Source organism: Eptatretus burgeri, chromosome 3, assembly GCF_056783735.1.
Source record: "Eptatretus burgeri isolate ZD-2024b chromosome 3, Ebu_testis_v1, whole genome shotgun sequence".
Classification (NCBI taxonomy): Eukaryota; Metazoa; Chordata; class Myxini; order Myxiniformes; family Myxinidae; genus Eptatretus; species Eptatretus burgeri.
The window spans coordinates 143,954,582-143,981,178 of record NC_140963.1 but is presented as its reverse complement, the minus strand read 5'-3'; the positions used below and the strand labels follow the sequence as shown (position 1 = coordinate 143,981,178).

At 41.9% G+C, this 26,597-nt stretch overlaps 1 protein-coding gene across 6 annotated transcripts in view; it reads right to left on the bottom strand.

Annotated features, from left to right (window-relative positions):
- Positions 1–9,930: 9,930 nt before the first annotated feature.
- Positions 9,931–26,597, bottom strand: part of LOC147031202 (calcium-binding and coiled-coil domain-containing protein 1-A-like) — a 91,307-nt gene continuing 74,640 nt past the window's right edge. For 5 of the 6 annotated variants that reach the window (XM_085876020.1, XM_085876022.1, XM_085876019.1 and 2 more), the window contains 2 exons: positions 17,819–17,937; positions 9,931–11,551 (listed from right to left, as the gene is read on the bottom strand). In XM_085876020.1, coding sequence (XP_085732146.1) covers positions 11,464–11,551; positions 17,819–17,937 — 207 coding nt within the window. In that variant the 3' untranslated portion in view covers positions 9,931–11,463. The remainder of the gene's footprint in view (positions 11,552–17,818; positions 17,938–26,597) is intronic. The other variant, XM_085876024.1, reaches the window with a different exon arrangement.

Below are 26,597 nucleotides of genomic sequence, written 5' to 3'. Positions count from 1 at the left end.
GTGGGGCTTGCATGGGTGGGGCTTGCATGGGTGAGTCTTGCATGGGTGTGGCTTGTGTGGGTGGAGAAGGGTGGGGTGGGATGAATGGGTGTGGCTTGTGTGGGTGTGAAAGGGTGGGGTTGGGATGAATGGATGTGGCTTGTGTGAGTGTGACTTGCATGTGTGTGGCTTGTGTGGGTGGAGACAAAGAAGGGGTGGAGTCAATTTTTTTTTCTTCAATTTATTATCTTTGTCTTTTGTATTTCCTGTGAATAAAATAAACTGAAAATCTCTTCTCCTTTTAAATCATATCATTTGTAAGTCCAAGGAACTGTATCTCTTACATTAATGATTTTTAAAAGTTCATTTGTCCATCACTTAGTACAACCTTTTTCAAAATGAGATTTCCACCTGTTTATTCTTACGAAATCACCACTTTGAACTTCGGCTCTCTCCGATTTAACTTTTTTCCATATTCTCATTTTGTAAATGTTTCTGATCGCTTGGATTTTGTTTCGGTATCAATCGTATTGTTGTACTTATCCACAGTCCTGAATTAAAGATAACCATTGTTGAGAACCAAGTTCCCATCATGTGCTGCCTTTATGGCTGCTGGTTGCATCATTGGTTAGGGGCGGGGCTATGCCGCTGATGCAGTGCCCCAATTACCAGTATACTGGTGCTCATTTCGCCGACCTCAGAAAGATGACAGGCTGAGTCAACCCCCTAGTGTTAATTCAGTGGCCAACGGGAATCAAACTCAGGACCCTCAGATCCCAAGCCACCACGCTAACCGCTAAGCCAACACTAGTGGCTTAGCAGTTAGCGTGGTAGGATGTAGCGCATCAGAACCGAGTTGAGTGAATTTTTTAATGCAGTCTCTCTTTTAAAGTGCGATTGAAATGCTCAATAACAACCACTTTTCCTTCATTAAAGGTGCTGAAAAATGTAATGCCGTTTTTTTTTTAAGTTCAAAAATGTTTTGTTGTAGAACTCTGTGTACCCTCATCAGTCCACAATTTTTTTCGGTTTTCTCTTGCTTTTATTAAATATCTGTTGAAAGGCTAACATAAGAGTATTACCTGTTTTGTTTTTTAAAGGGACAACCCATGCATATCCACTCCTCAAATCAATAAGGGTTAAAGCATACTTGTGATCCTTATCATTCTTGAGTTCAATCAAGTCAGCGGACCAGATATAATCAACTTCTTTGGAATAAATCTTCCTTCCATTAAACTTTGTGATTATTGATTTATGTAATTCATCAGCAAATTGCTCTTCAATCGTAATGACATCATTAGAGCCTATAAGTTTTTTGAATTTCCAAGCCCAAGTTTCAATTTAGCACTAATCATTTTCTTCATGATGAACCTATCAACTTTTCTGTCAAGGTTGGATTTTGTATCAGACAAATTCTACATTTCTCGATCCGCTTCATGTTTTTCTTCCAATGTCGTGCTGTTTCCATAATCAATATCGTGCTTCATACACGCTTCATCAACTCTGTTTTTAGGTTTAGACCAAGGTTTCGGATTGTCAGCCTCATCTAATCTTTTGTCCAAGTTTGTTCCTGGACCACAGAAAGAATACCCGGGAAGATGTAATTCCCCTGGTATTCCAGTTGTTGTAAATTTATTTCCTTATAAAAACTTTTGGATATTGTATGTTATTGGATACCCACACTTTTTTTGGATATTGGATATTGGATACCCACACAAGCCACACCCCCACGTTTTTGTTTGGAGATTAATTTACTCTTTTTAGAGCCACACACTGAACATATCTCTTTTTGTATAACCCCATTATTTTTACTTTCAAAATACGATATATTTTTACTCTTGGCTTTCTTTTTACATTTGAGACAACAACTCATTTATTTATGTGAAAAATTCTGACAGAGTGCAAAAACCTTTTTAGTTTATTTTCTGTAAAACCTCAAATCTTTTTTTTAATCTCACTGGTTTCCTCGTTCTCTCTCTCATTCTCTCTCTCGTTCTCTCTCTCTCTCTCTCGTTCTCTCTCTCTCTCGTTCTCTCTCTCTCTCGTTCTCTCTCTCTCTCTCTCGTTCTCTCTCTCTCTCTCTCTCTCTCTCGTTCTCTCTCTTTCTTTTTCTCTCTCTCTCTCTCTCTCTCTCTCTCTCGTTCTCTCTCTCTCTCTCTCGTTCTCTCTCTCTCTCTCTCGTTCTCTCTCTCTCTCTCTCGTTCTCTCTCTCTCTCTCTCGTTCTCTCTCTCTCTCTCGTTCTCTCTCTCTCTCTCTCTCTCTCTCTCTCTCTCTCTCTCTCTCTCTCTCTCTCTCTCTCTCTCTCTCTCTCTCTCTCTCTCTCTCTCTCTCTCTCTCTCTCTCTCTCTCTCTCTCTCTCTCACTCCTTCCTCGTCCCTTACCATCCTTGAACCACTTTCACCCCATAAAATATCATACATATATTCATCTGTATTTCTTGATAACCTGCATCCAAAATCATTTTTTTTTACAACAGGAAACCAATAAAATTTCTTCTGAATTTCTAAAAGAGCCTTGTATTTTCTCAACTTTAAAACCTTTTCCTTATTTAAAATTTTAGTTAAATCCAAAGTTGTTGGTTTAGCAACATCAGTATAAAACCAATCTTTTCTTGAAAATACCACACTCTTATGTTGTAGAACGTATTTATAAAAATACCGAATACCGTTTTCTTGTAGGTATGCTTGGACACAGAAATTATAATTTTCTTGAAGCCTTTTGCTGTCATTTATGTATCAGAAATATTGACAGATTAATATGATGACAGTTAATACCTCCCAATCTTCCCATTGTTAAATCAGTTTGTATTGTTGTGGGCCGGGGTTCGGTGGCGATAAACGACCACTAGGTGGAGCAGTGGAGTCGTCTCTCACCGAACACCCGGAATTTATGTCGTGACTCTCGGATAAGTCTGAGAGTTCATGGGTCCCTTTCCGGACAGTGGTCGCCAATATTTCAGCGGTGTGGGGTAGGGTTAATTGCCTAATTTCAATATATCTAAATACCCACGTCATCCAACTACCGGGGAAACCCACACCCTCGGCCGACTTTGTCCAAATTGAGTCGCTATCACCGAATCAGATCCGGCGTGACCGAGCGGAAGTTACCAAAGCCGCGCCGGAACAAATTAACAATCCACGGCACGAACGGCCCTACAAATTTGCAACATTGCTAGGCCAATGCTAACCCTAACAGCACAGAAAACGAGCTGGTACATTTAAGAGGGGTTTATTTTATAAGGGAGGGGGGCACAGAGAGCAGAGTTAAATTGACTAAAAGCAATGCAGGTATGTACAAGGCACTTAAACAATTCTACTTAACGGTGGGGTCCATGGACGGACAGACACACACACACACACACACACACACACACACACACACACACACACACACACACACACACACACACACATACACACACACACACACACACACACACACACACACACACACACACACACACACACACACACACACACACAATAAATGGACCCGTGGGACTTCAGTCGATCCTCAGCCCAGGAGAGAAAGGTGAGCTGGGGGACCACAGCCTAGCCGGGTACCTGTCCAGCCTAGTGCGGTCACACCGACCCGAACCACTGGTGGGACTCGAACCCACGACCCGAAGTCCATGGCCCACGAACGGGACCGCTCAACCACGACCGCCACTGTCTCAGACCACTCCAGCCACGACCACGACCGTCTGCAGAACGCTCGTCGACAACCACAGACCGCGCCGCAATCGCCACGATCACCGTCTGCCGAACACTGGTCCAGACAACCACAGGCCGTGCTGCAATCGCCACAATCACAGTCTGCCAAACGCTCATCCAGACAACTTCACTCCTCCTCTTGAGGGAGGGGCTTCTTCTCCCCCATCACTCGCCTCCTGATTGGACAGTGGGTTGTCAGGTGACTCGTGGCGGCCTCCCGATTGGCTGGAGGAAACACACTGCTCCTCCTCGGAGCAGAGCTTCGACCCGAGGCGACGAAGGCTCCGCCCACGTCCTCAGCCAAAAACACGTGTGTAATGGCGACCGGGTCGAGTGCACGACGGCGCACTGTTGTTGTAGTTGTTGTAGCAGTAATCATTGTTGTTGTTAAAAGATCTAATAAACCTGACTATACAATAATTTGTAGCGCACACATGTAATTCCCATTAGACAAAGGGGGGATTCTAACTGTAAACACATACTTATCGAAATGACTAAGCTTAGGGACTCTGTCTGCTTGTGTGCACAAGGTTTCCAAATCCGTAACAGTATTCCCTTACTTACTATATAAAATCTTGTTCTTTGTGTTTTCATGATATAAACTACAGTGAAGCTGGTGTTGATTTTAGCCTTAATAAATTCTTTTATTTGTTGTTTGCTAATCGTGCTTCCATAAATCTCATTCTCGGCACCAAGTGGATAACATTCTTCCTTGTGAGACTGATTTAATTTTTTTCAGGTGTTCTAGGTTTATTTTAAATGACCAATTATACCCTCAATCATTCATATCACATCTCCAATGTTCTATTCTCATACAAACAATACACCCTTCTATATAAAATTTTATTTCAATTGGAACTGTGAATTCTGTATGACCCGGAGATAAAATCAACACTCCTGTATCTTTGGAATACACAGCCGTTTTATTTAGGGATATATATTGTGATGAATCACTTAATCTCACCAAGTCATTCACCTGAGTCAGGCTTGGATAATTTATTAATTTATAAGCATTTTCATCTTCATTTTTTTTATACTCTATTTCTGTTGTTCAGCTTCTGCCTTTGTGTAATAATTTGACAAATCAATATCCAGTTCTTGGGATACACCAAAGGTAGAACCATCTTTTCCAACATGTCATTATTTTAGATTAAAAATAACATGATCATTTGTTTTGTTGTTGTTGACTTGAAATGACACAGAAAGACATAATTGACCACAACACTTGGAATTTCATTATTGTACTTGAAATGTTTGAAAAACACCATTCTGTAAGAATTTAATGACTTCAACAGGTGGTGGAAGACCAAAACTATCAAAATAATATTTCAGCTGATTTTTATAAATAAAAACCCAATGAGAACCGTTTCCATTCCGATCTTCGAAATTCATAATAATATTATTTGTATTTTAGACACGTTTGTTAACTCATATCTCATACAAATAACCACATTATCAATTTTTAATTTCTTATAATATTTGGTAAGTTCTATATTTGATGTTATATTCTTTCCAAATTCTTCAAACCACTCATCAATACTCATTTATTTATTAGAAAGATATAATCCATTACCCCTTTTAGTTAATTTTATACCTGCTTGTGCGATAGAAGAAAGTATATCTCCAACCAACAATCTCGCTTTATCAGGCAGACTTTCTAGTTTTTCAGCAAAATCGACAATTACACCACTTCCACTAATTTGTTTCTCAAACTCTTTGTTATGTCTTTCAAACTATTTTTGAGCCTGTATTTGAGCCTTCCTTTCGTTGGCGGTTTTAACCGCTGCTGAAATACCACATGTCAATGCTCCAGATGCACTTAAACCAGCAAATAAAGGAATTAGAAATGGGAGAAATCCTCCACTCGTCTCTCTTATTGAATATTTCTTCAACATTGGTTTTGACATTTTAATTTTAAGTGAGCCAGTATCATTCAAGATTTTCACCTGTTCTCCTTTGAGCAAAACATCAATTCTTACTGCTCCTTTTCTCTGTATTGTATTAACGTTAATCATTCAAGGCTTTTGATTTTGAATGCAAGATGATAGTTTATTAAGATTGATTTGATTAATATATACACCAGTTGGCACTTTACTACTCATTTATTTATCAAAAAATTATGTGAGACTAATCATAACAAAATTATCTGTAATTGTTTCTTCCAAAAGCAAACAATATGTATCAACTTCTTCACTCTCTCCTCTTTCAATGTATAGGGAAGTAACCACTCTATAAGAATTTATAGTTTACTTTTGAGCGCTCAGGGCAATCGCGTAGATTGTATCTTGGCTTTCAAATCCAAGCACATCAAAAATGGCTTCTTTAATACTAATTCCTTTCACACACCTTTTGGTAAGACTTGTATGCTTCAGCAAAATCATTTTTTCCCAATTAATTTCCAATCTGTCTCGTGGATAAAATGTTCCATCGAGAGAAACACGAAGTTGTTTCACCTTAGCATTATCACTCAATGCATTATTATCAGTAGCAGTTTCTCCATATGGTTTCTTAAAAATGAGCCACAGATATCGTGGCTTTCCGTCCAGAACACCCAAATTCCATGTGTAAGAGAGGTTTGGCTCAGTTTAATGTGTTGACATCTTCTTTTCAGGTATGATACATTTAGTGGTTTCTTTGAGTTAAGTCTTCCATTCAACATCCCTTCTGTTTTAAGATTAGGAGTATATTCACTAATATACCAACTAATTTCATCAACAACAAATTTATTCTGAGCACCAAAAGCATTAGCCACACCAAAAAGCAATCTATTTTCATTATCATTCCTTTGCAGTTGAAATCTAATTTTAAGTCCATATTGAACTTTCTCATAATCACAAAATCCAAATATACCTTTAAGAGAAACTGCCACAGTAAAACTATTACCTGCTTTTGTGTCATCATTATACATTGCCTTTCTTTGACTATAACCAGGGTCTGTGTTTGTTCCCGTTGCCATATCAGGAATAAATCCTTCGACAGCCCCCTTTTCCCTCTGTCACTAAATGAATATCGTGTAAATTTAATAATTTCAGATGTAGCAGAAACATAATCAACTGCTTCAACTTCTTGTGTTCCAATATACAAACAAACACTATCAAACATTTTCCAGAAGAAATCATTTACGAGTGTTGCATTTGTGTCATTCCCAGCCTTCGTTAATATAAATTTACACAAACTTTTGGCTATATTCAAATAAGTTTGGTGATTATTTATTTGTTGACCTCAAAAATAATTGGCTCATTGAATTCAGTGACCTGAAATATAAATCCTCTTCAAATTTCCAGTCAATCGGATGAAAATTGAGGATTTTAGAAATCCCACCTAAGTTGTTGACTTTAGGATTATGCTGACCTGTTGGTCGATGTTGACCTTGAAAATCATTGGTTGAATTCAGTGACCTGAAATATAAATCCTCTTCAAATTTCCGGTCAATCGGATGAAAATTGAGGATTTTAGAAATACCACCTTTGTTGACCTTTTGACCTCCAAAACAATAGGCTTCTTCCTTTTGACAATCTCAACCATGTGGTGAAATTTCGTGAAGATCGGTTTAAAATTGTGACCTGTAGGTGACAAACAGACAGAATAACAAGATCGACTAACCAACATACCTGAAAAATCTTTGATTTTGCAAGTGACAAACAATAAGACGTCATGCAGAGCAGGAGACTTGCAAAATACATAAAACAAATTTGACCTCAAAAATAATTGATGGTTGAATCCAATGACCAAATATGCAACTCCTCTTAAAATTTCAAGTTCATCGGATGAAAATTGACAATTTTAGAAATTTGGCCGATGTCCTTTTGGCCTATGTTGACCTCAAAAAGTAATCGGGGGTTGAATTCAGTGACCTGATATGCAAATCGTCTTCAAATTTCAAGTGAATCAGAAGAAAATTGAGGATTTTAGTAATACCACCTTAGTTGTTGACCTTTTTAACCGATGTTGACTCCAAAAATAATTGGTAGTTTAATTCAGTGACCTGATATGCAAATCCTCTTCAAATTTCAAGTCAATCAAATGAAAATCGAGGATTTTAAAAATCTCACCTAAGTTGTTGACCTTTGGCCTATGTAGACCTTTTCACCTCAAAAACAAGAGGCTTCTTCCTTTTGACAATCTCTACCATGTGGTGAAGTTTCGTGAAGGTCGGTTTAAAATTGTGACCTGTCGGCGATAAACAGACAAACAGACAGACAGACAGACAGGCAGACAGGCAGACAGGCAGACAGAATAACAAAATCGACTGACCAATATACTGTACTTGAAAAATCTTCGATTTTGCAAGTAACAAACAGACAGAATGAAAAATCACTCAAAGAGTAACACTTCGCCAAATAGAACGGCGCTTGGTAGAGCGCTTACCTCCGCCAGGGTGAAGAGTTTACATATTGTATCCCACTGATAGGTCAGATCTGAATCCGGACCTGAACCAAAATCAAATCGGCTGGTTCTTGTCGCTCAATCAACTCATCCACCGAGTTTTGTTATTACTTGTCTATAACTTTTGGAAAAATGATGATATACTGTACTTAGTTTTTGGCCCCCTCTCTCAATGATGAAGAATCACTTTCAAATTAAATCATTCTCGCGTCTGGATTGCGACCTTCACCAAAAATGAACTGTCATCCTTGTCAAACACCCAACATGTCCACCAAGTTTCAGACAAATCCATCCATAACCTTTTGAGATATCGTGCCATGTATCGTTTTTGGCCCTATCTCTCAATGGTGAAAAATCACTTATTCCAGTAGTTGGATCCGGATCTGGATCTTCACCAAAATCTAATCAGTTCGTCCTTGTCACACACCCAATCTGTCCCCAAAATTTCATCCGGATCCGTCCACAACTTTTTGAGATATCCTGCACACAAACAAACAGACAGAAAGGAGTGAAAACATAACCTCCTTCACCTTTGGTGGCAGAGGTAAATTAAACAAAAACACAAAACTTTTTACCTTTTAAATTTATTACAAAACAGCGAGGCGAGTGAAGGTAAACATATTACGTACTTGTTCATACTGCACTCTGTCGTAAATAGAAAACACAAGACTTAGCTCGGAGATGATGATTATGTTGCTTTGCTGTTGGAGGGGGTGGGGGGAGGGGTGAGTAGGTTAGAAAGATGTGGGTGCAGAACTTGCGATGGCTGTTGGATCATTGGGAGCACGACCAAGTCACCTGCTGCATCGCCACATATAAGAAGGCTAAAACGATCCTGCTTGGACAGGAAGGTATAAGATGGCATTCTCTTCCAAAATAATCCCGTCTTTTCAGCGTTAAAAACCTACTTCGATATAAATCCCTTCCTTCACCTCGATTCATTCCATGAGCCATGGTTGAACTGGAGCCTTCAGCTCCAGGTGTCATAAAAACGTTGGTAAACCCACAATGATTTCTCCTGTTCATGGTGCACTCGGTCTTTTATTTGTTTGGTCCTCGATCCAATCATTAAGCATTTTTTTTCATCTATTCAATATGAGGATCACGGGAAAGGAATGAGATATTTGCACTTTGCCGGTAGGAACCCTTGCTCATGTTTACACACAGTCGATTCATCGATCCGGTAATGGCGGCCCACAGATGCCCCACTTTCACTTCTTGTCGAACATACTGTTTGTAACAACTCAATTTTTTTCGCACAATGTCATAACCTTTCTCAGCCTTTTGGCATGGTTAATTTAGTCCATCGTTTTATGTTTGTGCACCATTATTGACCGTGTGTTTACTCGATACTACATTACCTCCGTATGTCATTTCCTGTTTGATGACGATGCATTATTGAATGTAGTTTTGTTTCCGTATGCTGGTCTGATTACTACAATTAACGATGCATGCGAAACAAGAAAACACTTGTAATGCGAGGTAGCAAACGATAACTCATCTCAGATCAAACACCACGAATGACCGAAATTAAATACCCCGATAACAAAATTGCAACACAATAGGTTGCCCGCGATTGGTAGAAACCCATGATATTTCAGGGTTTACTGTACATAATCATCTCCGTTAGCAGTCAAATGTGGTTATATACAATCATCTCAACGTGCCGCAGAGAACAATCTTCACCACATGTTTGCGTTTTTGAAACAATCATGTACGTTTGGCATCTCAGCTCTAGATTGAACAACAAAGGAAGAATAAATCACAAAAACCACCGGGTAGTAAGCAACTTCTCATGAAAAGAAAAGCTGTACAAGATGGACAAGGGTGTAATGAAGTTTTTCCAAAGCATTTAAATAGTTTGTTTGATTTATTAGAGAAACAAGATGCAGTACAAGTAGGTCGCGGAGATTGCACATTTTGCTATGTGTACACACTCCTAAGTTATAAGCAAATATAAATGGAAAAACTCCTTTGTTATAACCAAATAGAATTGGAAAAATATTATCCTTTCTGTGACGATGTTTTACACTCTATATAACAATCAGGAAAACATTGAATAATTGCAACAAGGCGATGGAAAAAGTGCTTCTGCTCAGTGCTTCAGTCACCAGCAGGTGGAGAAGAGTTCCTCGCATACTAACTCGGGTTCATACGCAATCGGTTTGCAAAGCATTTTGATCTGCATTTGCATCGTCACGACAAGACCACTTTGAGTGTCTATTTTGCAGAAATAAATGCATTATTTTAAAACAATTAGCAATTGGATTTTCATTCTTACAAATTACATTTTACATGCAAATACCATAATCTACATCAATAAAAGGAATCTGTACGTCTTCATCTCAGTTTGTCTCTCTCGGCACTTCGTGCATCGTCACAAAACTTCATCGGCATAATTTACGAAGTCTTTTTTTTGGCATCGACATTGACTGACAACTGCTCCATCGATTCCGTTCAACCCAGTCAAATGTAAACTTTTCTCAAAGCGTTCACCATGCTGGAAGACATCACGGCATTCCGGTGACTAGAGCAACAATCCCATTCCTGTGATTGGGTTTGTCTCCATTTCTTCATTTTATTCCATTCAACATGGGATCGCAGTTGTTTGATGGCCCTCCCATCCTCAGTCCATGAGGGGTATTCCTTCTTATTTCATTAAAAACAATGTGTGCGATCCTCTTCTGGATCGTGTGTGATCCAGAACTAAAAGTAGAATGAAATCAAGTGATCACTGATTCTGAAACTATTTGTAAATAAAGTGAAACGTTTACGAGAGCCTTGTTCTGTTGCTCCCATCTGAGCACATGGCTCGAATGATGCTGCTGCCCCAGGTTCCAATCCCAAATACCAAGTCGTTTTGTCCGTTGTCTACCAAAGTCTTATTCCAAAATTGTAACACACATATGACCCTTTGACAAAGTGATGTGCATGAAAGGCCAATCAAGGAACCACAACTCTGCCAAAACGAAACAATCAGGTTACAGATCGTTTTATAAATTATATTCTTCACAGAAGAACAAGGAAAGGACACAGCAAAACACAATAAACAGTCTGTAAGACAATGCGAGGGAAATACAGATACAGGAAATGTCAACAAGAAAGAAGTGTGTGTGTGTGTGTGTGTGTGTGTGTGTGTGTGTGTGTGTGTGTGTGTGTGTGTGTGTGTGTGTGTGTGTGTGTGTGTGTGTGTGTGTGTGTGTGTGTGTGTGCCGTGTATGGACAATCGGACAGTGCGCTTCTGATAAGATGGAATATTTTTAGATCCAAAAGGCCACTTGTACATCAGAATCAACGTAACGTAGCACACACACACATGCACGCACACACTTTCCAGCATGTAAACCTTGTCATGGATCATGTGTCGTCCAGCTCAAGTAATGTTCAATGCTTGCTGGTGCGCCCCTCAAATAGGTCGTAGTTGTACGCCGGAGGAAAGACCATCCCACATCGAGCAAACTCTTTCTCGTCACTATAAAGTGATGGGGAGGAAATTAAAAAAAAAAAAAAACCAAAGGGAGGAAGGAGTAAGAGGAATGTTATTGACACCACTTCTCTCTTTTCAAGTAACATGCATGAGAATGAACAGCAGGAAAGGGGAAGTACATGGAATATTCAGCAGGTATATGAAAACCACCTTTTATTTGATGTACTCATGTTCAACTGCAGAACAAAGGTTTGGTATGAAATGGAAACCAGACGTGGATGGGGGAGAGAGGTAGACGACCCTCTCCCATGAGGTCATTCATGAAACACCTTTGTTCTCACCAACAAAGCAATAGAGAAACAGTGATTCAACTGAGACTAGGTAGCTCAGGTTGCTGAAGCATCGGATCTAATCACTCAATATTGCTCACTTCGACTGTATTTGATTTTGAAATCTGTGCAATGACAAGTCGAATGTGGTTTTTTTTTGTTGTTGTTTACATAGTCAAAACTTGTGGAAGAGCTAGTACTAGTACACTGAATGGATCAGGGCACTACAGGCCAAAAGGAACAGCTTATTTTGGTGGATGAAGAAGAGAGAGGTTCACTTGAGTGGACGATGAGGAGAGAGGTTCACTTTGGTGGATGAAGAAGATAGAGGTTCACTCGAGTGGACGAAGAGGAGAGAGGTTCACTTTGGTGGATGAAGAAGATAGAGGTTCACTCGAGTGGACGAAGAGGAGAGAGGTTCACTTTGGTGGACGAAGAAGAGAGAGGTTCACTTTGGTGGACGAAGAAGACAGAGGTTCACTTTGGTGGACAAAGAAGAGAGAGGTTCACTTCGGTGGACGAAGAGGAGAGACGTTCACTTTGGTGGACGAAGAAGAGAGAGGTTCACTTTGGTGGACGAAGAGGAGACGTTCACTTTGGTGGACGAAGAGGAGAGACGTTCACTTTGGTGGACGAAGAGGAGAGACGTTCACTTTGGTGGACGAAGAGGAGAGACGTTCACTTTGGTGGACGAAGAAGAGAGAGGTTCACTTTGGTGGACGAAGAGGAGAGACGTTCACTTTGGTGGACGAAGAGGAGAGACGTTCACTTTGGTGGACGAAGAGGAGAGACGTTCACTTTGGTGGACGAAGAGGAGAGACGTTCACTTGGGTGGACGAAGAAGAGAGAGGTTCACTTGGGTGGACGAAGAGGAGAGAGGTTCACTTGGGTGGACGAAGAGGAGAGAGGTTCACTTGAGTGGACGAAGAGGAGAGAGGTTCACTTGGGTGGACGAAGAGGAGAGAGGTTCACTTGGGTGGACGAAGAGGAGAGAGGTTCACTTGGGTGGACGAAGAGGAGAGAGGTTCACTTGGGTGGATGAAGAGGAGAGGTTCACTTGGGTGGACGAAGAGGAGAGAGGTTCACTTGGGTGGACGAAGAGGAGAGAGGTTCACTTGGGTGGACGAAGAGGAGAGAGGTTCACTTGGGTGGACGAAGAGGAGAGAGATTCACTTGGGTGGACGAAGAGGAGAGAGGTTCACTTGGGTGGATGAAGAGGATAGAAGTTAACTTGGGTGGATGAAGAGGAGAGAGGTTCACTTGGGGAGATGAAGAGGAGAGAGGTTCACTTGGGGAGGTGAAGAGGACAGAGGTTCACTTGGGGAGATGAAGAGGACAGAGGTTCACTTGGGGAGATGAAGAGGACAGAGGTTCACTTGGGGAGATGAAGAGGAGAGAGGTTCACTTGGGGAGATGAAGAGGAGAGAGGTTCACTTGGGATTTTTCTTTGCCACCAGCAAACGATAGCGATCTGGACACCTGGCTTGATGTCCCTCTGAAGGAAAGTGTACTCAGTGATGCAACACACTGCATAATGAGCTTTGTAGACAGACTCAAAGAGAGTTATCATTAAACCACCACGATATACTTTAATACTTGTTGATCTCTGACACCTGGCTAAGCACACTTTTACAAGGAGAGTTATAACCACTAGTACGTGCCCGTAAAAAATAAATAAATTAATAATAATAATAATAATAATAATAATAATAATAATAATAATAACAATAAATAAATAAACCACACAGGCAGTTTCTTCGCTCTTACGTGTCCATACGTGCGTGACCCGGAAGTTCAATATTATTCACAGTTACGATTATTCGCAATTTATTTTTAATACCCAATTATTCAATTGGCGCCAACGTATTTTACCTTTTCGCAATGTCGTGGCAAGGAAAAACAAAAAGAGAAGAGAAGAGAGAGAAAAATTTACTTCCTGGTTCGGAGCATACCAGCACTCGGATGTTCCCGAAATTTATACACCGTCTAATATGAAAACGATCATAACTTGGGCCATTCTGTTTATCTATAAATGCGCATAAGAAATCGAGAAATTATTAGAATACACGAAGTCATCACTCTCCGGAAGCCCGTACGTTGTAACCCGTAATGGGGAACGTGGCTGTGCTTCCCTTCCCCATCGGCAACGCCCACGCAACAACGTGTCTTCCTATTGGTTGGTAAATAAATGGCCAAAACTTGGGAACCATTTGTCCGATTAATATCAAACCTTGAAAAGGCACATCCTCAGGTCCCCAGCAATATACCTGGCAAGTTTCAATTAGATTGGACCAGAGGTTGTCGAGAAACAGCGGTCACACACACACACACACACACACACACACACACACACACACACACACACACACACACACACACACACACACACACACACACACACACACACACACACACACACACACACACACACACACACACTGCTGGAATTATAGATGAACCATGCATCCATGACGAAGCTTAGAAATTTTGCCATAGTCCGGCAGATATGTGAAATATTCTGGTAGTTTTGTGCCTTTGATGATGAATGCTGCTGCTGCTGCTAGTGCAGCAGTTGAAGTCATCATCCTTGATGGTGCAGTGATCATCAGTATGCTGCCACCTGGCACAGCAAAGACCTTCAACGAGTATGCATCAGAAGTATTCTTGCCATACATCACATCTCAGCTGCAGCATACGAGCAGGATGGATATTGTCTGGGATGAATACCTCACAGACAGTTTGAAGGCAGACACTAGGAAGAAGCGAGGCAAAGGCATCAGGAGACGAGTCGAGCCATCTAGTTCCATTCCTGGAAACTGGCAGACCTTTCTTCGCACAGATGAGAACAAGATGGAATTGTTTGACTTCCTAGCCACCAGAGTAGCAACAACAGACACAGACAAACAAGTCATCAGCACCCACCACAAATATGTGGTTTGTACGCAGGCCCGAGTTGTTGCTGGTCTTGCCGCTTGTAGCCATGAAGAGGCTGACACAAGAATGCTACTCCATGCTGAAGACGCTGTGAGGCAGGAATACAGCAAAGTGTCGATCCGTACAGTAGACACTGATGTCGTGGTCCTTGCGGTGACAGCAGCTGGACGTCTGGACATTGATGAGCTCTGGGTTGCTTTTGGCACAGGAAAGAACTTCAGGTTCTTGGCAGCTCACGAGATGTCTGTGGCACTGGGACCTAACAAGTGTCGAGGTTTGCCATTCTTCCATGCCCTCACTGGATGCGACACCGTTTCAAGCTTCGGAGGCAGGGGGAAGAAAAAAGCATGGGAAACCTGGAAATCCTGTGATGAGGTCACTGATGTCACTGCAGCATTCTGTGCCTTGGCTGCCACGCCAACTCCTTCAGCCGTAGATGACCACATGGATGCACTGGAGCATTTTGTTGTTGTGCTCTATGATCGCACCAGTAGCCAGGAACATGTCAATGAGTGTCGCAAGCATCTGTTCACCCAGAATGGCAGATCAATAGATGCTCTCCCACCAACTCGTGAAGCCCTGAAACAGCACATCAAGAGAGCTACCTACCAAGCCGGCTACTGTTGGGGCCAGATGATGGTGTCCACACCAGAGCTCCCATCGCCCAGTGACTGGGGGTGGGTTCACACCGATAATGGCTGGGACATATACTGGACAACCCTCCCTGAGGCAACTGAGGCATGTCGGCAACTACTAAGGTGTGGCTGCAAAAAGGGATGCAGAGGACAGTGCAAGTGTGTCAAGGCTGCACTCCAGTGCACAGCTCTATGTCACTGTGGTGGGGAGTGTACAAGAGAGTATAACTGGGACAAGAGATCACAGATGATAATTATGTAACATGTACACATGTATCCATGCATCATAGTAGACTCTGTTACCTGGATCTAGAGGTTCCACTGTATAATTTTGACTCTGTAAGTTGATGTTAGGATCAAACAGAAGCCTTTCCTCTGAGTTCAAGAGTGTTAAATGAACAACAGTCATTCCATGGTGCTTGATAACAGTTTTTTGAAGAGTTTGTTGCAGAAAACCGTCCAAAAGTGCAAAAATGCACCAAAAAATGACCAAATAAATGGTTCATTCACGCTTTGTCACCTTTATTTGCTATTACTTATTTGCTAGAATCTATATTTAGTTAAATAAAACCACTGGTATGCTTCTTAAATATAGTTGTATCCACATGTATCCTCCTTGTACAACACAAAATCGGCTATTTTGTAAAATGGCCGCCATTTTGGCTCTGGGAAGAATCTGGAATGTCCCTATATCCAAAAATCTTTGTAAGATACTGCCCTAGCAGTGTGTCAAATTTCATGCTTGGATCACTAAAGGCACATTTTTTTCACATATCTGCTGGACTACCAGCAACCAATTCGAGTAGTTTACGCACCCTCATCATGAGGGACGAGTTGGGCTCGCTACCTCATTTGCCCGCGCAGCGAGAGAGGGTTTTGTAATCGTTTGTGTGTGATTGCCCGTTATCTCCATATGCGGGGTCTGTTTCCGTAGGGGGCGGGGGGGGGGGTCACGATTCATGGACCAATCTGTGAGGTTTTGTTCTCAAAGTTTTGTTCCGAGGGTTCTTTTCAGGATCGTCACCAAGCCCCGAATAGCTTCCAACTGCAGTTCATTTGTAGTGATATTCCCATGGATGGTTTTTAAGATCACCATCAGGTTATTCTTCATTATTCCCATCACTCCAATAATCACTGTTTACAATTTCAGCGCTCTTCATTTTCCAGGATATTTTCACTTCATTTTTGAGATCTTGGTGCTTGGTCATTTTCTTGATTTCTGAATTGTTTAGGCCAAAATTACTTGGAACTGACACCTCAATTAGAAATTCCGTCTTTTCTTTTTTACACCTGAAATTGTCCCCGTAGTTTGCAGAGAAAATTGAGGACAAGCCTGGTTTTCTCAACGACATTTGGGTCTCCGACTAGGCTCGCTTTTTTTTTTTTTTTTTTCCCTTGGGGACATCTCAAAGACAATATACCATCCCCTCTCCAGCCTTGTCCCCCTGCTCTGTCTAAGATATGTCCCCACTATATTTCTGCAGGGCACTCAAGGTCCGCCAACAACACCCTTCTGGTAAACCTATTAAAATCAAGAATCACTGCTCACCTTCACTCTTTCATTCGTCTTTTTCCCCACCTTTGGTTCAAACTCCCACACTCTCTTCAATCCCACTTTTCCCTCCAAGTCTTCAAAACAGCTGTTCACCACCATCTCTTATCTTCCCCCATCCAAAACCATGATATTTTCTACCCCTGTTAATCCAACATAACCCACCTCCTTCAAATTCCATGCTTTCCTTGCTGAAAGTCCCTGTTGTGTAAGGACCTGAAAGTCCCTGTGGTGTCCATCTTGTCCACCTCCACCCCATCCCTCTCCCTTCCATAGATCTTCTCATGTCTCTGTTCCACACTGTGTTTTTCCTTCCTTATCCCACCCCTCTTGTCTCCTGCTCCCCTTGTTGAGAGTTTCTGTGTGTTCGTTCTCATCCAAGCCTCGACAGTGTATACAAAAAAAAGAAGTGTATATGGATAACCCCAGAGGCATCTTTGAGCTGAAACAAGCAATTGCAGAGAAAGTTCAGTCTAACCCACTTGCCAAATGTCAGTGCGCAATCAACAACTTCACCCGTCGTATTCAACCCCGGAGTCAGCACGGATGTGGACATTTGGAGCATGTGATCGACAATGCCAAACTAAAGTCTTACAAGTTACAGTTCTGATATTTGGTACACCTGTGTCACACAAAATGTAGCACATATTCCTGAAGTTTTATGGAATTCAGAATAAAAATGAATATATTGTGGATATTTCTATGGGGTTTTTTTGGCATACCCTGTATACAAGACATACAATCACAGAGAATAAACACCAAGTACTGTGAGATGCTGCACCTGTTCAGTTTTCAAGAATAAAACTATTTCACTGAATTATAATTTTCCTTCCCTCGACCAAATTATGGCTTATTAACCAACCTTGCTGCAAAAGAGGACTCCAACCCAAGACTTTCAAAATCCAGGTACTCATGTGGTCTGGAAACAGAAGAGTGCATTGGGGAACAGGATGTTTTTGAGGCTTCTTCTTCAAACGAGCCCTAAAGAAGATGAACATAAGGTTGTCAAGCAGTACAAAAGCCAGCAAACGTAGGTAACAATAGAATCTATAATAAATGTCAGTGTGTCTGTCAGTCAGTTAGTTCGTGTGTCTCTTCTATAACTGGAAAACCATGAAAGCTAACGATCCCAAACTTGGCATGTCTACCAAGGGAACTCCATGGGAGTGTATGAATGAAAACTGGGTGTTGGGTAAATGTAAACACCCCTTTTGTAGATAATTTAGGTGTTCATCACAAAAAAAACAAAATACGCCTCATGAAGTTGGTGGCGACCATCTTGGTCAGCCCTCTGCCAGTTCACAGGGGTCTGAAGCCACCATGTTTTTTGGCCTGCTCAACCATGCCTTGACTTGGAACAAGCCGCAACAATGTTTTCACTTTCCTCACTCATATTAACGAATGCCTGTTCATCATAGCTACGAATCGCTGTGGACATAACTTTTGTAAGTACGATAATTTTCAAGTTAGGAGATTGGAGCGATTTCATGCATTATATGATATGATTTTCCACGATCTACTCTCACGGTCTAATTGAAGCAGGGGTTCTCAACCAGGGGGGAATATAATGGGCAATCACACACAAACGATTACAAAACAGTTTGTGCGAAAAAGCGAGCTCCAAAAGTGAAAGGCATTCATTGCATGATCCATCATCAGGCACTGGCTTTCAAAACACTTCCAGCTCCACGAGGGAAGGTTTTGGATCAAACAATTCAAATTGTGAATTTTGTCAAAGGAGGAGCTCTCAACTCATGACTTTTCAAGCAGTTATGTATTGACATGGATACAGGCCATCATTTGGTTCTTTTCCACACAAATGTTCGATGGCTTTCAAGAGGAAATGTAACTGAGCGAGTGTTTGAGCTTAGAGATGAGCTCAAATTATTTTTTGAAGTTCAGGGTAAGATGGAATTTTTTGCCAGGCTGGATGATGAGGAATGGATAATGCGCCTTGCCTAATTGGTTGACATTTTTGAGCAGCAGAATAAACTGAATCTTCAGATGCAAGGAAGGCATACAAACATAAAATTCATGGATTCCTTGAAAGCTTTCATAAACAAGATGGAAAATTGGAAGAGAAAGGTCAAGATCAAAAATGTTGCAATGTTTGAGAAACTGTCATCAATTCTTATTGCTGGTAGTGAAGACCAAGTGCTTGTGACTAAGACCAAGTCCAGAATTTCCAAAAAATGAAATTTTGCAGCATTTAACAGCACTGGAAAATGAATTCAGCCGATATTTTTCTGAACTCAGTGATGAGGAGTTGGATTTAGTGCGAAATTCGTTTAAATTGTCAGTTGAAAATATTCCTCATGATTGTCAAGATGAATTTCTGGAGCTAAAGACTGATTCGGGAGCAAGGGATATGTTTGATGAGAAATCAATCACAGAATTTTGGCCCTTGATGTGAGATTCGGACCCAAAAGTGGCAGAAAGAGCTATCCATGCATTGCTTCAATTTGTGTCGACATATCTTTGTGAGTTAGGCTTTTCAACTCTGTTGCAAATGAAAACGAAGCAACGAAGTAGATGGGAGGTTGAAAATGACCTGCGTTGTGCCCTTTCAAGCACTCCTCCGTGTTTCCAAGAATTGGCGCAGAAAAAACAACAGGTTTCTCATTGACTGTAATCTTCATCAGAATAAAATGAATTACAATACCCTGGCATTCTATTGAACTTTTTGTTTATCGAAGTATGCTTCAGTAAATTTAGTCTGTTAAGTAATTAGTTATGAATATTTAAAAAAAAACTACTTTTATTCAAGTTTTAAAATCCATCAACATTTTCTGTTGCGATTAAATTTGTAAAACTCCACTGTAAAAGTAATCCAAGTGAATGTATTTGTACGAATATAGAAAAAATAAAAGATTTTCAATATTATATGCATATTATTTGGAAGGCACCTTTTGAGTCAGACCATCTTGGAAAGGGGAAATGACTCTGACATATAGTGAAAAGGGTGCATGGGTTGACAAAAAAGGTTGAGAACCACTAAATTAAAGTATATCATCAAAATATTATTTTGGTTTTGAGGATCGCATATCATCCGGACTAAATAAGTGTAAAATCTGGAGTGAAATCTGAAAATGTTAAGAAATTGGCGATGTTATTGTTTCTCCGAGCTGATAGAGGTTGTCAAGCTTGTTTGTTTGTTATATTTGTTTGTTTGGGACAAAACTCCTCTGAGCTTCCAAGGTTAATCACCACAAAACTTGATGGGATCAAATTGTTTACAACGATGCACCTAAATAGGGGTTTAAACAGTCATTTTCTCATAATTCATAACTTGCAAACACACAAGCTGCCACAAGTGACCATCTCCTCAAAGGTATATCCATATATATAATCCACCCATCCATTGGGAACACAGTCTGTGGAGAGCGTCGGTGCTGCCGAAGCAGTCTCCGAGGCTCTTGGACACAATCCTGGATGGGTCGCTACTCCAACACAGGATACTCGAATAACTCAATCATCCCAGCATGCTGGTACTCATTTTGCTGACCTCGGAAGGATGACAGGCTGAATCAACCCCACCTGGTATTAATTCAATGGTGGAGCAGGATTTGAACGTCAGGATCCTGGGATCCCAACCCCACCATCCTAACCATAAAGCCAACACCAGACATATATATATATATATATATATATATATATATATATATATATATATATATATATATATATATATATATATATACATACATAATTATATATACATATATATATATATATAATATTTATTATATAATTACATATTTAGCCTGGTGTTGGCGCAGTGGTTAGGGCAGTGGCTTTGGACCCAAAAGGTCCTGTGTTCAAGCCCCGTTGGGACACTGAATTAATATATGTATGTACATTAATATATTAATTAATTTATTAATATATGTATGAATTAATATATGTATGTATATATATATATATAAACCAAGTCGAAAACACCAGGGGGTTGACTCAGCCTGCCATCCTTCCGAGGTCGGCAAAATGAGTACCAGTTGTACTGGGCCCGGTGTATGCCCCGGTTAGAATAGGTGTACCATATCCCTGTGTGTCGTAAGAGGCGACCAGGGTTGCGTCAGGAAGGGCATCCGGCGTAAAAACCTATGCCAAATCATTATGCGGACAAAAAAACGAATTTCCATACCGGATCGATCGAGGCCCGGGTTACCAACGACCGCCACCGGTACCGGTGGTCAGCAGGGTACCAGTGGAAATTGTGCTACTGCTGGGCGAAGGAGGAGAAGGAGACGGGGAAGGCGACTCCGGAGGCAGTGGGAGAGGGGGAAGGGTAGAAGTGTGGACGTGAGAGTTGGAACTCTGAATGTTGGGACGATGACTGGCAAAGGGCGAGAGTTGGCTGGTATGATGGAGAGAAGAAAGGTGGACATACTGTGTGTACAAGAGACCAAGTGGATGGGGAGTAAGGCGAGGAGCATTGGAGGTGGTTTCAAACTGTTCTACCACGGTGTGGATGGGAGGAGAAATGGTGTCGGGGTAATCCTGAAGGAAGATTATGTCAAGAATGTATTGGAGGTCGAGGAGAGTGTCTGACCGAGTGATGAGTGTGAAGTTGGAAATTGAAGGGGTGATGATGAATGTCTTCAGTGCATATGCCCCACATATGGGGTGTGAGATGGAGTATAAAGAAGATTTCTGGAGTGAGTTAGATGAAGTGGTGGAGAGTGTATCCAAGGATGAAAGAGTGGTGATTGGAGCAGATTTCAATGGACATGTTGGGGAAGGGAATAAAGAGGATGAGGAGGTGTTGGGGAGATACAGTCTCAACAAGAGAAATGTGGATGGGCAAATGGTGGCAGAGTTTGCAAAAAGAATGGAAATGGCAGTGGTAAATACGTATTTCAAGAAGAAGGAGGAACACAGGGTGACATACAAGAGTGGAGGAAAGTGCACACAGGTGGATTACATCTTAAGTAGGAGATGCAACCTGAAAGAGATTCGTGACTGTAAGGTTGTGGCAGGGGAGAGTGTAGCTCGACAGCATCGATTGGTGGTCTGTAGGATGACTTTAGAGGTGAGGTTGAGGAAGAGAGTGAGGGCTGAACCAAGGACCAGATGGTGGAAGCTGAAGGAGGAAGACTGTTGCGTGAAATTTAGGGAGGAGGTGAGACAGGCGTTGGATGGTGGTAAAGATGGGTGGGATGATTGGGCAACGACAGCAGAAGTTGTGAGGGAGATAGCTAGGAAGGTACTTGGTGTGACATCTGGACAGAGGAAGGAAGATAAGGAGACTTGGTGGTGGAATGAGGAAGTACAGGAAAGTATAAGGAAGAAGGGGTTGGTGAAAAAGAAGTGGGATAGTCAGAGAGATGAAGAAAGTAGGCAGGAGTACAAGGAGTGGCGTCGAAAGGCAAAAAGAGAGGTGGCAAAGGCCAAGGAAAAGGCATATGACGAACTGTATGAGAAGTTGGATACAAAAGAAGGGGAAAAGGATTTATACCGATTGGCAAGACAGAGGGACCGATCTGGGAAGGATGTGCTGCAGGTTAGGGTGATAAAGGACGCAAATGGGAATGTGCTGACGAGCGAGGAGAGTGTGTTGAGAAGGTGGATGGAGTACTTTGAGGAGCTGATGAATGAAGAAAATGAGAGAGAGAAGGTTGGAAGAGGTGGAGATAGTGAATCTGGAAGTGGGGTGGATCAGTAAGGATGAAGTGAGGACTGCTATGAAGAAGATGAAAAGTGGAAAGGCGGTTGGCCCAGATGGTATACCAGTGGAGGCATGGAGGTGCTTAGGAGAGATGGCAGTGGGGTTGTTAACCAGATTGTTTAATAAAGTCTTGGAAAGTGAGAGGATGCCGGAGGAGTGGAGATTAAGTGTACTGGTTCCGATTTTCAAGAATAAGGGTGATGTGCAGAGCTGTGGAAATTACAGAGGGATAAAGTTGTTAAGCCACACCATGAAGTGTGGGAAAGAGTAGTGGAAGCTCGGTTGAGAGGAGAGGTGACGATCTGTGAGCAGCAATATGGGTTTATGGCAGGAAAGAGTACCACTGATGCGATGTTTGCTTTGAGAATGTTGATGGAGAAGTCAGAAGGCCAGAAAGAAGGCCAGAAAGAGTTACATTGTGTGTTTGTGGATTTAGAGAAAGCTTATGATAGGGTGCCAAGAGAGGAGTTGTGGTATAGTATGAGGAAGTCGGGAGTGGTGGAGAAGTATGTGAGGATCGTGCAGGATATGTATGAGGACAGTGTGACAGCGGTGAGGTGTGCGGTAGGAATGACGGACCGGTTTAAGGTTAAAGTGGGATTGCACCAAGGATCGACTCTGAGCCCTTTCCTGTTTGCAATGGTGATGGACAGGTTGACGGACGAGATCAAACTGGAGTCTCCATGGACTATGATGTTCGCGGATGGCATCATGATCTGTAGGGAGAGTAGGGAGCAGGCTGAAGCGAGCCTTGAGAGGTGGAGGTACGCACTGGAGAGAAGGGGAATGATTGTCAGTAGGAGTAAGACGGAGTACATGTGCGTAAATGAGAGGGAGGGTGGTGGTATGGTGCGGTTGCAAGGAGTTGAGGTGGGGAAGGTGGATTGGTTTAAATACTTGGGATCAACTGTCCAAAGTAACGGAGAGTGTGGGAGAGAAGTGAAAAAGAGAGTGCAGGCAGGATGGAGTGGGTGGAGAAGAGTTGCAGGAGTGATTTGTGACAGAAGGGTAGCTGCAAGAGTGAAGGGGAAAGTATACAAGACGGTAGTGAGACCAGCTATGTTGTATGGTTTGGAGGCGGTGGCACTAACAATAAGACAGGAGGCGGAGCTGGAGGTGGCAGAGTTAAAGATGCTGCGATTCTCGTTGGGAGTGACGAGGATGGACAGGATAAGAAATTAGTATATTAGAGGGACAGCGCAGGTAGGACGGTTTGGAGACAAAGTGAGAGAGGCGAGATTGAGATGGTTTGGACATGTGCACAGGAGGGAAACGGAGTATATCGGGAGAAGGATGTTGAAGATGGAGCCGCCAGGCAGGAGGAGAAGAGGAAGGCCAAAGAAGAGGTTCATGGATGCAGTGAGGGCGGACATGCGGGTGGATGGAGTGTCAATGGAAGATGTGGAGGATAGAGCGAAATGGAGACTGTTGATCCGCTGTGGCGACCCCTAACGGGAGCAAGCCGAAAGAGGAAGAAGATATATATATACACACACACACACAAATGTATATATACACACACACAAATGTATATACATATACATAATTATATATATATATATATATATATATATATATATATATATATATATATATATATATATATATATATATATATATATATATATATATATATATATATATATATATATATATATATATATATATATATATATATATATATATATATATATATATATATATATATATATATATATATATATATATATATATATATATATATATATATATACACACGAGGCGCCACGAGGAGGAGTCATGTAAGGGCCACATCGGCCATTTTGGAGTTAATGTCATATAGCACTATTTTAACCCTTCCCCTATCATCATCATATCATTAAAAAAATGTTGCTTTCATCACTCCTCCTTGCCGGGCCTCATACATATATACATATATATATATATATATATATATATATATATATATATATATATATATATATATATATATATATATATACATATATATATATACATACATACATACATACATACATATATTGTTGCGGCCAAGGGTACCGAGACACCAGCTTATCAATCAGAGGGATTAATCCCCAGTTGTCCTCGGTAGAGCCAGACCTGGGGCCACCGCTCACAATTAACGTTGCGGTACGGTGGGTTGTTTTTGAACCACGAACGTCACCAAGTCAACCACGAGTTCCAGTGTCCACCGTCTAATTATTCCGTTTAACTAGAGGTCACGTGGTTACCTGAACGGGGAGCGCACCCTCGGCGAAGCACCAATGTTATCTCGATTAGATTTTAATTAGGGCGGCCGAGCGTTTTTACCGCTGGTGCGTGCCGACGATTTTTGGTCAAATCTGTGGTAATTACCTCCCAGTCTATCTCGGTTCGAACAATGCGAGACCAATGGAAGGAAAGGACAAACATGGACAGGTTGGAAATCGACAAATGATTTATTAATAATAAAATAAATAAATAAAAATAACTTTATATTTGCTGAGGTAAATAAAAAATTTCAAAGCAAAAATCAATCACAATGCCAGGAAAGAGACAAACAGCAGAAGCTTAACGGGGGTTGACTGACTTACAGCTAAACACAGACAAGGGTACCCAACGGATCATTCACGGGGAGGGAAGAGAAAAAATCGTCTCGCTCACCAGAAAGTCGTCTGTGAAGCGAAAACGTCCTGAAATGCGTGCGTGCGTGTTACGTCCATCGCCAGCACCCAGCCTTGCCGTGAACCTTCTCGCGGGGCAGCCTTGAACACCAGTCGATGTCTGGAGGGCACCGAGATTGTCCGTCGCGGGTTTTTGACCCTGGTCTTGTTGGTGACCGACCCGTGCCTCACTTGTTGGCGGCGCTGCTCATACCCACACGTACACCACACGCTCGCTTGCCCAAGCACTGGGAAGGACTAATTGTTTCGTCGGCGCTGGTCAGACACCCGCTTCTTGCTCGCTTCTCTCGCCCTTTGCTTTTTCTCCTCACGCTTTTCTCTCTTCACGCTTTTTCTCTTCACACTTTTTCTCTCTTCACGCTTTTTCTCCTCACGCTTTTTCTCCTCACGCTTTTTCTCCTCACGCTTTTTCTCCTCACGCTTTTTCTCCTCACGCTTTTTCTCTTCACGCTTTTTCTCTTCACACTTTTTCTCTCCTCACGCTTTTTCTCCTCACGCTTTTTCTCCTCACGCTTTTTCTCTTCACACTTTTTCTCCTCACACTTTTCTCCTCAGGCTTTTTCTCCTCACACTTTTTCTCTCTTCACGCTTTATCTCTCCTCACGCTTTTTCTCTCCTCACGCTTTTCTCTCCACACTTTTTCTCTGCTGAACGTACCTCTCGCTCATTTTTATATCCCCGGGCCATCTCCGCGGGGTGCCGTCCGCCCCAAGCTCACCCCGTCCCACGAGTGCAGTTACCATGACAACCCATGCGCTCTCAAAAAAGGCGGGCATCAGAGCTCACGAAAGATTGCCGCTGAGGAATAATGGGGGCGGGCTTCAGAGCTCGTGAAAGAAATGTGTGTAAACGTGTCTGTCGTAAAGAAAAAAGCTTCCCACAAGAGAGGGGATTTATCCTTTACCCTTCTCAACACATCACATTTAAGATCCCATTAGACATGGGGATGGGGCTAATCTGAACATGCATTAAAGGAAATAACTGTCTGAGAACCTGGATGTGTGGATGCATTCACCAGACCGGATTCTGAAATCCGTAACAATATTGTTGCGGGCCGGGGACCGGTGGCGAGAACCACCGCTAGGTGGGGAAAGTTACGTCGTCTCCCACTAGACTCCCGGAATTGTAGGCCGTCGCTCACGGATAATTCCGTGAGGCGGCAGATCGCTTAACCGACCGTGAACGCCAATACCTCCACCGCATAGCGTAGGGTCTTTTTGTCTCGAACCAATTTAACTAATTATCCATGCGGTGTCGTCTTCCGGGGAACCACGCCCTTGGTACGTCTTGCCCGAACCGGATCACTCTAC